The sequence below is a fragment of the Larus michahellis genome, chromosome 7, assembly GCF_964199755.1.
Source record: "Larus michahellis chromosome 7, bLarMic1.1, whole genome shotgun sequence".
NCBI lineage: Eukaryota > Metazoa > Chordata > Aves > Charadriiformes > Laridae > Larus > Larus michahellis.
Window position 1 is genome coordinate 11050735 of NC_133902.1, and position 14477 is coordinate 11065211.

General features: G+C 39.7%; 1 protein-coding gene across 7 annotated transcripts in view; it reads left to right on the plus strand.

The window, feature by feature from the left end:
* Window positions 1-14477, plus strand: part of AUTS2 (activator of transcription and developmental regulator AUTS2) — an 805701-nt gene that overhangs the window by 369313 nt on the left and 421911 nt on the right. For all 7 annotated transcript variants that reach the window (XM_074595096.1, XM_074595099.1, XM_074595098.1 and 4 more), the window contains one exon: window positions 3339-3374. In XM_074595096.1, coding sequence (XP_074451197.1) covers window positions 3339-3374 — 36 coding nt within the window. The remainder of the gene's footprint in view (window positions 1-3338; window positions 3375-14477) is intronic.

Consider the following 14477-nt stretch of genomic DNA (forward strand, 5'->3'; position numbering starts at 1 on the left):
ATAAACTAATGCTTACACGAGGGTTACTACATTTTTGCTCCTGGGCCAAAAGTTCTTTCCTTTAAGAAAGGAAGGAAAAAAAAAAGGGGGGGGGGGGAGCAGAAGGAAAATAACAAAACCAAAACCCTGTTAATTTTAAGCAAGTGCCTTGCATTTTGCTGATGGGCATCTGATGCAGGCTTCTGCTGGTGGTTGTGTGAATATCGAATATTATATCTAATGTTAAATTTTGCAAAGGGTTTCGGAAAGTGAAACCATTACCTCTATTATAGGCACACTTTATATAAGAGATGTAGAACCATCCAGTGCAGGATCACGACTCAGCATGGGCTTGTAAAGATGCTGCATACACAGTATGTCATTCATCAGTTGATACCAAGGCTGGGCACTGGGTAGTAGGATCCTTTCGCTATTGGGAGTTATCAAAAAAGGTGAGAAGCTGTCTTCTTGCATAGCCCTTGCTTCAGCCTATATGCTCTGTCAACACACAGTTCACAACACAGCTGACTTAGTCATTCATGCATGTGCAATACAGTCTTTCTGACTTCAATTAAAAAGAGTTTGCAAACTGTACTATCCATATGCAGCATGCAATGTGTGAAGGGCTATATTTCCATCCAGCAAACTCAGATTCCCTGAAAATGCACAGTTGTTTCTTTTCAGTGAAAGTCATTTGATTGCTATGTTTCGACTGTCCTCCCATAGCCATTGCAGCATTGCTTTTGAAGGAATGGAAATACTCAGTGGGAAATATTTTGTTTGCTTATTCTTTTTTCTTCCTTTTTATTGTTTTGTTTTGATACTTGATCCTTCCAAAACTTGGAATAAAAAGGAGACAAAAATTACACACAGATGCAGAATGCAAACTTTGGAGCTTTCAGCCTGTAAAGTAAGTTTTAAAAAATTGTGAGTGAAAGAGTGGGAATCGATTGGCATCTGTACGTAGCTTAAACTAAAGCGGTTATAATGATTGCACGTGTTGTACTTTGTGGGTAGATCTCTAGCTTAAATTAAAAGAATTTAAATGGCATGAAGCAGAAAGCAGAATGAGTAAAGCGAAAGGCAGTATATGTGATGTACTTTACCAGGAAAGTAAATGCATAAGGTACTAAACTGGGGAGTGCTGAAATGGGCTCTCTACCAGGTGTAGAGCCTGGTGTCTCCCTAGGTGTTGCAGGGCTGCAGTCCCTGGGCTGCAGTGGCTCCCAAACCCACGGTATGTGGCCCATGGAGGGGACTTGATAGCTGGGAGCAGTAGCCGGGCCATGTGATGACTGGGGCTGTGGTAGTTACCAGGTTACTCCCGGCTGCACGGTCAGGGGGACATAGAGGAAAGCAGAGCAGTCGGGCTGAGCTCAGGGGCCTCGTGGCCGTGTGTTCCCAAATCTGCGCTGCCAACTCCTCTGCACCACAGTGTGATGCTGCTGCAGAGGCGCTTTCAGGGGCATCATCCCTGGGACCAGGTGGGTCTTGCTGTGGAGGACGGCGGTAGAGGGAGCTTGAGGCCCCAGAGCAGCCAGAGTGGGCCCAGAAAGACTTAGGAATTTATTTATTTCTGTAGAGCTCCCTTTGCACTCTGATAACCAAATCTGTAGACTGCAGATCTCGAGTCCTACAGTGGCCACAACATATAAGATAGACAGTATTAAGGGTCAGGAACCACATACATACCTTCCAAATTTCTGTAGCAGTTTTGTTCGTTCATATAAGATGTCCCATCAGGGTTTGTTGATTTTATATTGGTATCCTTATGACTATCAAGGTGATTTCCTCTTGTGAAGTCTTTAACTTCTAATGGCTTAAACAAGAAGGCCTTCCCTAAAGGTATATAACCTCTCTAAACCTCTTTGATTTTTTTGATTTTTTGCAATGAATTTTGTCAGTGTTAATTTTAAATTTCTTGGCACAATCTACTTCTGCCGTGCCGAGTTCAGTAAAAAGATACCATCAGCCCCTTGTGGGGGTTTATTTTCTTTTATGTCAGTGCTGCACTCCACGATCAGAAATCGAGAGAATTTGCTGTGAGGGTACCCTACAATAGTGTCTCAGAACAGGGACGACAGCGATGCAAATTCCGCACCTTTCCAATGGTTTGCCAAGGCCCCCGTGCAGTTCCTGATAATCACTGAGCTGTGTCATTGCTGAAATTGAGGTTGTGGTAAGGAAGAGAAACGGGAATTGAGCTGTAGGAGCTGAAGACTGGTCATGTGGACTACCCACCGTGCACTGGAGAATTATCCTCTGCGTTTTGCTTCCTTGGCCATTGACTAGCCTGTCTTGAAGTGTTGCAGGTGATAGGGCCGTAGCGTTGGGAACTGTTCACCCTTTAACGTAACAGCCAGTGACCTGGATTAGGACTGAGATGTTTAGGTCTCTCACCATGTCTCTAAGAGAACCTGCTGTGTAATCCCCATTGCTTAGATGAAAAACTAATGAAACAAACCTCTTTATCTCCTTAATTCCTGTGAATATAGAGGTTGTGATCGTGTCCCACTTAAACTGAATATCGTGATGCATTTTTTTAAGCATTTAAACCTTTTGATTATTTTCCATGGTAGTAATATTAGTTTTAATTCTTTTTATGGGTTTCGGTTTTGAAATCCGTTTCACACTGTAGATGTTTGTTTTTTCTTTTCTTTTTTAAATCCTTGGTTTCTCAAACAGTGTGCCCATCCAAATGGGAAATTGTAGTAACTGTGTTCTCCAGAAAATGGTACATTGACTGAAGCGGCTTCTCTGTGCCCACGCGTTCTTTACATTTCAGACTACTAATTATGTTTACAAAATGTCTCATTTTAGAAAAGCACTATGTGTGTACTAACCAGGGCCTTTCGGGAATAAATTGGCAAACAGGTCATACACTGAAAAAGTCATCCAAACCCACCGGGCTTTTTGTTTTGAAGTCAGTCTACGTTTTTTTCTTTTCCCCCTCCCGCCTGCCCCTTTGTGGCCACAAAGCTGAGTAGCTGGAGTCCAGGGCATTGAATGTCAGCATGTCAGGGAGGCTGGTTGATGAGTGTCTGTTTAGTCTCAGTGCAGGGCGAAATGCCATCATTAATTCATTACCCAGCTGCCTGTCAAATAAATTGGCAATTACGTCCACCGCAGAAGCTTGGAATTCAGTAAATAGCACGTTACCATCTCAGAGTCGTTGAGAGATGTAAAGGGAAAAATTAAGCAACACCGTGTTTGTTTCAGTAGCAGATGACAAGGGGCAGCACATTGGTGCTGTGATGTAGTGATGAAAAGCTTGGAAAGGGCTGGTAATGAGCTATGTGGATTGGAACGTGTTAAAAACCATCACTGACTTTCCACTTTGTCTTTGTGTTTTATTGCAGAGCTCAGCTCCTTCCAGCTTGGGAACAGGCTACTTTGTAAGTGTATCTCAACTTTAACACATGTGCCTCTGAACAGCATAGCGTTACTCCTGAAACGAAACTGCCTTATTATATGGAAACAAGCATAAATAACCAATCTCAGTCTGCCCAATAGGTTAACTTCTCTTTTTCTATTCCTTCCTCCACGAAGGCATTGTAAGTAATGTTTCAGATATGGTGGTCAATGTTTTCCTGAACTAATCAAGTGTCATATTAATTACTACATAAATTCCAACGGTATTTAATTTACACAATTATAGCAAATAAAATGAAGCATGGTCTTACCAGCTCTCTAATGTGAGATGGTAGGATCTTGATTTCCTCTTGTACCAATTCCCATTGATTCATAGACTTTAAAGAGCCCATTACGGCAGTCTTGTCTCATCTCCTGTGTACCACAGTCCAGAGAACGTGGCACAGTGACTTCTACCTGTTGGTTAAAAAGCCCCATGTCTCACAGATGATCTTGGAAAACACAGCCAGAATTGTGTTTATTCTAGATTTACATTTTACATCGAGAGAAGACGATCAGGCCCCAGCTGGTTTTATAATTGATCAAGCTTTTTTTATTGTTTATTTGCATGCCCCTTTATTGATTTAACATTCTATATTCATAATTTTCTATCTGTTTAGTCCCACATTCATGAATACACTTTTCACTTGCACAGATAAGTTTGGGAGTAAAAAGTTTTCCAGTCAATCCAATGCACTCTTTATTTTGCTCCAAGATTTGTATTTAAATTGCTCATACCCTGTGTTTCACTTGTAACGTAAGCTATATTCTCCAAGCGTGTCTTTTCTGCCTTTATAATATCTGTTGGAGAAATAGAGCATTATGTATGTCCAAAAACAGGTGGGTAAAATGCAGTGAGACTTTTCCTATAGCATTGCTCTATATAGTTAATAGTGTAATCAAAGCCTGCTTCTATCTTGTCATCAAACTCTGGGGAGAAGAAAACTATATAGTATTCGATTACATGATGGAAAAACTTTGTGGCTCTCTTATCAGATTCCCAGAGTGTAATTTTCTTCCGTTAGTACATGGTGAAATTTAGTCTTTTTTCATAGAGGTCTGTGATCCTATAAGAAAGTTATGGGATTAAACTGTGTACGTGTGACCTCACATGTAAAGTGTAAAATGTGAGCACAAAAATTGCCTAATACCTGGAGCAATGCCGTGTCCTGCTGGATTTACATTGGACTTCTGCACAAACTGAATGTTCGCACTTCTGCCAGTGGTAATATCTGAAAAGAGCATTATCCATTGAAAAAAGTTTTGTGGTCGTTTTTCTAATTATACCAAAGCCCAAATCAGTGTAAGGTAAGTTGTGAAACAGGAAAAAGCTGGTTTCCTTTTTTCAGCACTTCCCCTCTTTTGTGTCCTATGTATTTTTAAGAGGGAGGGAAAAATAATATCAGATGGCTCAACGTTTATTTTGCTTAATGACCAGAACTTGAATATCTTTCCATAGTTCAGAGCAAATTGCTTTTCTTTGTCTGGGCACTTAAAATTCAAATCATATGAACATATACAGACATGCTCTGGAATGGGACAAATATAATATGGGATGGAAAGCTTTAACATATATAAATAAGCCTTGTTCTCCTTATAGCGGGAGCTGAATGTGCGTGGTTTAAGAACAATGTTCAGCTTCATCTTTAGGAAGCAGAGGTAACAGAAGAAAAGCCATCTGCTGTTCTTTTGCACCATACTGTCTGTGGGTTGGTCCAGTAAAATGAAATCTGGAAGGTGTCAACATCCCCTATGCTCCAGCAAAAAAGCTTGAAAGTTTCCAGTTCTCCCGAGTAAGGGATTCAGTAACAAGAAGAAGCTTGACATCTTCCAGTGCCAATGTATTGGCACTTTAACTCATACTAATTTGGATCTGTGTAGGTGGGGGAGGCATCCCTTATTATGTTCCATTAATATGATATGTTTAACTGCACTGTTTCTTATGAATAGTCATAGTAAGAAGATTTCTTTAACTTGCTTTCTCTTTCTTCACTAATAGCTGAATAGATAGAAAATGTCCTTCAGTTTCTCTCGTAAAGTCATTTTTATACTTAGTCTTGAATGAAACGTGGAGAGTTTTTTCCTCCCTTTTCACTTCGGAAAATTGTTTTTAGGATTATCTTGCTTATTGTTTTAAAAAAGTCTGTACCCTTATTAACTTACATGGAGCAAATAAAACCCAGATGTGTTTTGCGGTACCAGACAATGAGAAAAATGCTCCACAATGATCCAATTAGCATGTGTTTCTGATAAATGTAATTATTGTATTATCAAAGTGCAAAAGAATATGCACTTGAATTGACTTTTTTCCAAATCTTTTAACTAGAAAAGACTGTTAGTTTTTGTCTTCAGTGTTAACCCAGAACATCAAAACAAGGGTCATTGGCCTCAAATAAAACAACAATGGGTTTTAGTTTAATAGATAATAATAAAGCTTTTGCCTGTGGAAATGATCGATCAATATATGTTGTACTTTGGACTACAAAATATCACATATTGTAGCACACCAAAGGAAACATGGGCAACCAGGTAAGTTAACACGGACTAACAGTAGACTCGCTGTCCGGGCACACCTACTACAGAAAGCAGAAACACAGACAGAAGGTTTTATTCAGGAATGAATGAACACTGAGGTATGGATTAAGTCGCTTATATTTGCTGTTTAAATCCAAGTATTAATGGAATCTCTGTGTGTTTAGGCCATGTTACCTAGCATGCACATAATGGAGATAATATTGGTGGGACTTGGAATCTCCTTTAAGAACCATGCTTATGCCAGGGACTTGGGTTTGATGGGTGGAGGGTCATGTGTCTGCAATGTTTGTGGGTGCGGTGCATGCTACAACAAAGCAAAAATTGCTTTTGGATCATTTTATTCTATAGAGAGCCTCCTGAGGTCTCTGAGAGTTTAAGGAAATGTTTATAAAACTGACACTTCCCAGTGTCAAAATCATTTTTCTAATATCTGTATGATAGTTCCAACCTAATAATTGATTATGCGCTTCCAGTAGTAGTGGGGAAGGCTGAAATCTTACCTAGTTTTATGCTATAACTAGGTAAATTTCCAAATGGCAAAGTTGGAGACTGGATTCTTATGTTCTCGTTGCCCCTACGTTGGTGCTTCTTGAAAAGCAATAGGTAAAGGAAAAATTCCCATACACTGGGGAGGGCATTTGTACTGCCTGCTTTGACAGCCCACCCTAGCTATGAAGTCATTGGTTGGGAATCTCCATCAAAGGATTCAGCCTAGCCCACATCTAACCAGAATGATCAGAACCGCCATGGATAAAACAGACTTTCTAATTAGATACCTTTAGCAAAGCAGGGTACGTGCAAGTAACCACTGAATGAGTGTTAATGATGCAAAGTTGTTGAGGAGCAGCAAGTGCCTCTACAAGCTTTTTTCTGTTAAGAACAACTTATCTTCTACTTCTTTCATAAGTGCTAGTATGTTCAGTAGATTTTGGGAAAAGCCATTTTTCATTGCTGCTGGAATCTGTTTGATCTGTCTTGACACTCCTTGTCAGAGTGGACACTTTCCTATCCTTTTTACATATTCAGTAGTTAGAAGAGACAAAGGTAAAAATCATTCTAATTCTCCTTGTAAGCCTTTTGTACTGGCCTGACTTTATTGTTTTCTATGGGGTCATGTGAAAAAAGATTTGGATGTGCTGTTAGTTTTGGTGTGCCCTAAGAAATCATAACTAAATATTTCCTGGAAAATCTCCCAGTTGTCTTTGATATTTTTTGCATTGCAAATTGTCATTGTCTCTCATCAAAGATAGATTATAAGGTAGATTACATCTCATCGAGAAGTCAGATCAGGTAATTGGAAAGTAGTTAGAATTTTAGGAAAAAAACCCACCTTTTCAGGTTTAAAAGAAAAGTTATTTGAATTATGTGAATTTTTAACATTGTCCCTCTGTCTATGATTTCAGGAGGTTGAGAGAGGTGTTTTAGAATGATTGGAGTTTGAGTAATAGTAAAAACTTTTTCTCTTCTCTGACAACAAAGAATGATTTTTGCTAGTTTTCTTTGTGTATCTTGCACCTAACCAAATTCGCATTAAAGGATACAGGTGGTTCATTGGTTTGCAACACAAAACAGAATAGAAATCAAAACCTAAATAACTGAGTATTTTATTTTTAAATGACAAACGCAGTTCCCAAGATTGCCAGGTTCTTTGGCAATGGTGCAGTTTCTCCGTTTATGGGAACTTGTTTCCTTTTCTTCCATTGGTCTTCTTCTCAAGTCTTTGTGGCAATTTCTGAGGGTTTTCTGTTCCTTTTTTTTTTTTTAATGCTTATTTTTGGATAGCAGGATTTTTCCCCAAAAAGCACAGAGTTTCTGGGTTTTTCAGAGCTGGATGGATATTTGTTAATAAGCTGGTGACGGAAAGGGTATTGGGGCGTTGGAAGGGAGAAGGAAACTCCTGTGACGCTTCTTTTCCAAACAATGCTTTTGCTCCACCTTAAAAAAAACAGGAAGAAAAATGAAAAATGTGATTTGCACATGGGCTGGTGACTCAGACAAACACAAATCGTGAGCGTATTCCCAAAGGCTCTAGCTAATCAGTTGTGCTATCCAGTTTGGCCCTGAGTGGGTTCAGTTCAGCAGCTGTTTGCGTAGTTACAGCGTGCCACTGGGACACTGTGTTGTGCAATGTTGCGGTGCATTACTCAGAGCTCTAAAAACTCATCCCAAGGAGAATAAGTGGAGCACCAGTGGTGTTAGTACAGAGATGATGGAAACTCAGTATTTGGCCTAGATAAGGCCAGCTATTTCACTGTGCAATAGGACTGTTTTTCACCCAGGATGTTACCTTAGAGAAGAAATGTGGAATTAGTTATACCAGCACGTTCTCTGGGCTCATATTCTCTGATAGAGCCCTTAAAACCAGTAGATTTTTCTTCATTGCCTGGTCTCCATGCAATGGCAGGGATCCTAAGTAGCCTATGTTTTCTTCTTTGAGGTGGTCAAATGTGTGATGTTGTTGACTCTCTTCAGGTGGGAGTATGTTAAGAGACTCCACTCTAGGAGAGTACAGTAAGACCTAGATGAAAGAGGTTTAAGAAATTCAACCAGCTAATGTTACAGAAGGGACATAATACTGTACTCCACATCACGTACACAGTGATGTTGGTAAATAAAGCGTTGTTGTTCTTGCAAGTAGGTTAAGTTTCTCAGTTATTTTTAGTGCTTGATTTTAGAAGCTATACATTGAAACGTATTTTGCTTATGTAAAAGTGTGTGTCCATCTGAAATACTGTGAGGTCTACAAAAGCACTAGAGCAGTGGCTGTTTGGATGGCCCCACACTTAATAAACTGTCATGTCCCCTCTGAATACAGTTGAAAAGACAATCCTTGTTATCCTGCATTTGGCACTATAAATCATTGTTAACAAATCCTAATTTGCTTAGTAGGGTAATGAATGATCTCCAGTTTTCTCACTGTAATTAGTTTTACCAACTATTACTGAGAAGGGTATACTGAAATCCATTTTAGCTCCACTTTAAAATCTCCGTGTGCCCATTCTTTGCAGAAGTGACGCTGACAACAGAGGTTATGAATCTTCTGATAGTAAATTCAGATTCAAGAAAAGTGGACAAGATCCCCAGTAGAAATCTCGGTGTGGAGCAGCGAGACCTGGAAACTCTGGTGTTTCTTTATCTGAAATCTTTTAGGTGTTGTCTTTTGTTTTCCAGGAGCCATTGAAAATGCAGTTTATTGTAACAGCTGCTGTAAGGGAGGCACATCATTGCCAACTAAATACATTACGTGTAATAAAATCTACCCCAGGTCTATTAATTTTAGCATTTATAAACTGTAGTGCTGTTCCTAGGGAGAACTGAGACTCATTAAAGAGTTTGCTAACAATATGACCATCAAAGCAAGAAGAACAGCAAAAGCAGGCTTATGTGTATTTCCAGCGTGCTACTAATCATGATGAGAATAGCTGGAGCAAAACAACTGTTTTCGAAGAACAAAACTGTGTATTTTCCTAGAGGTTAGGAAAAACACATATTATAAACTCAATGTTTGAGGAATGTATAGGCAAGCAGAATAAATGACCTGGTCTGGAATTTGGTCAAGACAGGTCTCTGCTCAGTTCATTTTGAACAGAGATGATGAAGGTCGGAGTTATTTTTGCAGCCCTTCTGAATGGTTTCCTCATGCATTGTAGAACCCTGCCCTAGTGCATGCTCGTGCATTTTGAATAAAATGCTTTGAATTTAAAATCCTAGTTCTTCTTTGAATTGGATGAAACTGTATTTTCCAAATCTTAACCAAGAAAAGCAGGGCACGGCAGCAGTTTCTCACCCAACCTAAGCAGAGCTGAGATCAGACTTCGGAATTTCAGGTCTTTCAAGTTTGCTCCTTCATTGCTGAAACACAGATTTTTCATCCTCTGAGCAGTGCAATGATGATTCTTCTAGGACAGACCTCAGATACATCAGGTGATTCAGGAGATGATGTCCCCAAGGAGTTATCACTTAGGACTGAGCAGTGCTGAGCTAGAGTGTACTTCTTGGGAGGCCTTCATGCTCCTTCTTGCCCAGGCTCACTCCTGCCTTAGTTATTAGAATTGAGCAGGTTTGTGCTATCTGTGTAATACCTTTGGCTCAGTTTTGCCCTTTTGTGTGATTCCTATGGGTTTTTTTCTAGCAGTGTGTTATATATAGTGCTCTTGCATTTCTTCGCCACATGCTGAGCTTTTTAGTCCCTTTTCCTTCTGCTTCTGTGTATGGTTCTCCACTTACCTTGTTGGAACCATCTTTTCCCCAAGGATAACAAATGTGATGAATGGCGATGGCTTAAGGAAAGAAAGGAAAGGAGGGAGAAACAAAGGGAGAAAAGAAGGAAATAAGAAATGTTATGTATTTGAAGGGCTGATACGAAAATCTCCATCGCTTTCCAGAAGGATTTCTAACTTTTGTCATTGGCAGAAGAGTGTTGCAAGTGGTTGGCAGATAACTTCACTTACAGTTTAAAAACCTTGAGGCATACTCAGTATATATTTTTGATGGTATTTCAGGTGAACTTCCTTAATCATTTTGTTACCAACAAAAATCAATTTAGAAGAATCAAGACATGATCATTTAAAAGCAAATTTTAAATTTTATAATTCCCTCTTCTGGAAATAAGATTTGTGTAAGTAGCGGAAAGGCTTAAGATTTGCTGTCAGTCTAAATTTGGTCTCTAATGCCCCGTGTTACAGGTAGCTCATGTTTTTCTCATCAGCTCTTGCAAAGCAAAAGAATTATTTGTGTCCCTCTCTTTTTCTGTTTCTCATAACATGTGGCACAAATTGCAAATGTGAACCTGAGTAATAAAGAATTGCTTCACTGATTGCTAAACATGCATTATGGTGCTTTTAAACTCATTTAAGGTCATCGTACTGCAAATTAGTTTGATTGCAAGCAGTTAAGCTGTCATATACAAAGCCTTCATCTTCCAAGGGTCTCAGTTTCATATCATTAAAAGAGAATGCTCAATAACATTGCATGTATTTATTGTATGTTTAATATTTTGGACTTAAGATAGTGTTGGGTCTCCAGAGGAGATTCTATATCATTCCACGAACAGAAAAAGGCTATGCAATCCCTGAGATCTTCATTGATAGTCCTGGTTTTGTGTCACGTTTGAAGGTGGTTGACCATGTCCTGCATGAAACAAGAACCGATTTGCTCTTGTTACTGAAGTTTTGAACTTGGTGGATTTTTTTTGTAACCCAAATGGAAAAAGCAACACTGCTTCTGATGCAAATTATCTGCTGGTGTTACTGTTTGTGGTGAGATTTTACTGAGATAAATGCAAAATTAACATTCTATCCTGTGTGCATTTAAAATAAATGGAAAGTGTTGCAAGATTTCTGCATTATGTAACTTGAGAATTTGTAGAATAACACAATTGTGTGGAATAGAAGGGGTTATGGCAAAAAGCATTCTGGTAGAAAGGAGTTAAAAGGATAAAATCTGGTGAATTCCCTGGAAAAAGGGGTTTGTGGTGGTGATTGTTTGGGTCAGCGCTGTGCTGGAGACACCACAATGTGAGTGCTGGTTCATCCTGCTCTCAAGCACGGGGAGCTGGGTGCTATTCAGCGCTGTCGCGCAGAGATCGTATCGCAGAGCTCCTGCGCAAACTTGGTGACCTTGGAAATCACCAGTACTGTCATTTGACTAACCGATAGGATTACTCTGGAGAAAGGTAGTGCAAAAGCCTTTAAGGAAAGATGAGTATGTAATATGGATGGATTAATCATGAGGAGAAGCCACATGATGGTATTATTTAATGTAAGCTTACATAGACTTTTCATTTTGCCATTTCCTGAAGAAATACTCTCTCTTCCTCACTTTCTCATATTTTGGAAGAATACATTTACTAATTCGGGCTACATCATATTATTTAATCTTTTAAACAATAGATCTTTTTCTTCCTGCTAAACTTGCAAGTAAGGAAATACTGGTATAGTTAAGTAGGGAGAACACTCCCTTAATACTGCAGGCACTCAGTTCCAAAACTTGCCCAAAGTATGACTTGTACCTATGTGAATGATTAGTGTTATGACGAATATTAGTATATTCTTCTTTTGAGTCACTTGGAGGGATAGTGGGATTGTACTTGAAGCAGAGAACACATCTCCTGATTGCAAGAATTAAGGCTGGATTTCACAGAAAAGAGTCCAATCCTCTTTCTCAGCCTTTTATGTCAGAACTCAAAATTGCTGTCTGATAAAATGTAGGACACCAGATTGAATTACTTCATTGAACCACTGCTGTCCCCTGTTAATGGTAATTGCACGGATATAGCGGTCTTTCTTGGCAACATCTCAGATATTTACCTCCCACTGTTTTTCAATTCAAACCTTTGATGAAAATATTCCCAGTACTTCTTTAAAGCAGACACCCAACTGTCTTTCTTGACAAAGGCAAGGTCTTTAAATCAGATCCTGACAATTTGTGACACAGCAGTCTATCTAAATCACCTTTTACCTATGTCACTGTGTCATTTCCTGAAAAAAAAAGTGTCCATCAGAGGAAGGTTGCTGAAGGCTTGGTGCTCGGAGGGTCTGTGTGTGTGTCAGCATGGAGCTGGAAGATTTGTGTGTTTGTTTCAGTGGAAGTAATTAGATGAAAGCTTGTAAAGTTGCAATGCATGCTGTAATGGTTCATTATAAATATCTGAGGGTACTTGGTCCATAAGAAAAACATTATTAGGTTATTGCTGTTCTCAGACCATTAGAAAGTGAAGGTTTTTGGACGGCTTTTCCTTTACCAATGGTAAATCTATTAAAACAAAATAAATAAAAAAACCAAATCAGGGCAAATGTTTTCTTCTTTGCTACACCTGAGGGTTAATGTGCATTCAGCTGAAGTAGCTTATTCACCTCCTGAAATCTCATCTCACTTGATGTTCTGAACTCGCTCTCCCACAGGGAGACGTGGATGCCACATCCACCATTTGCTCTGGCAAATGCTATTGTTTCAAGCCATCGTGCATCATGATGAGTAGTCCTTTGACTCATGCAATCGGATCAGTGCAGCTTTCATTACCAAAGAGCTTCTGTCTAGCGCTCATGCTAGAGGGTTTTCCAACAGATCTCTTTGCATTATTGAGTATGCTTTTGGTACAAACTCAAGGTTGGCATATAATACCAGTGGAGTTGGCCATATTGTGTAACATTACTGTAAAAGAATGTCTAGGAAAAATATGTGAAAATCACTTGCTTGTGAAAGAAGAGAAAGTAATTTATATGGATATTTATTATGAATGTTTTAGCTGTTCATTTTATTCAGTGACCTATATAACAGTGCTCTTCAGCATAGAGACAGTAGTACCTACCTGTGCGTCTGTGTAATACATTGGGTAAATAGATTCCTAGCTATTACTGTAATAGAACTTTTTAATATTAATAGCATTGACTAATTGCTCCACCTTAGCAAATGAAAAGAGATTGTTAAATGGCAGAATAGACACCAGCTATAGTAAAAGATCATGAGATAACTTCATTAGCAAAGTGTTAATCTCTGCCAAGGAGGATGTGTCTGTCAGCGATGGTGATGAAAGATGAGCTTGGAGGGGAAAAAATGACTGGTGCCCTGTGCAAGTGCATGTGCCAGGCTGGTTCACAGAGTGAAGTTCATGTCTGGAGTGGCATCACTGTAGCACACGATCACACTTGTGCCATTTGGAAATGAAAGAAACCTTTCAAATGAAGGGGTAGACTGTTGGGTGTATCAGTGAAAGCAAGAGGAATATGTTGCGGTTTCAAGGAATTATTTGTGATGCCAGATGGAAGGGGTTTTGTGGTGCACAGTTGAAAGAAAAGGTAGAAAGAAGAGAGGGGGATTTAAGATTTTTTTAAACACTTCAAAAAATTATCCTAGAAGAGACAGTCTTGGAATTTCTAGTTCTCTCTACTGTGATGAGAAAAGGAGAAGAGAACTGCTGCCTCTTCTCCTGCTCCCGTGCTTACCTTTTGATTTCTCAGATGGCTTCTGAAGATGGAAATAACTAAGTTCAGACAGTTTAATGGCATTGCCACACTTAGGGTATCCAGATCGCGCTTTCTTTTCTTTGATGAAATATGGTGCTAAAGGCAATAATTGAAGTATTTCTACTACTGTGCAAAAGCCCCAGAAATTTTCCAACTGCAGCCCCTGTTTCTGTAGACAAGCACACGTGTGCACAGGGGTTGGAGAACTGGCAGCACAGATGCTGGGAAAAGGACTGTGTTTTGGGGCTCTCTGATGCTAGCTAGTCCATCTGCAGAGAGATCACTTACACCTGGTGATAAGCCATGCTCCTCTTCTCTCTTCCTGCCTCCCCCACAATATTAACATCTGGCTTGCAGGATTGTTTCCACCTTGAAGTGGCAGCTGTGTCAGAGGCGATGTGCTCTCACAGCAGAGAACGGAAGCACAAGCAAACCTGAACCTCGTGCTGGCAAATCCATGCAGGCACCTTTTGAAAGCACTATGTCTTTTGCTGCGTGCTTAGAGTTGCCAGCTTGGAAGAGGCAGCCGTGAAGCCTGGGATGCTGTTAAGCACCACCGAGGACTTGTTTGCTCCCTCCCCATTCCCC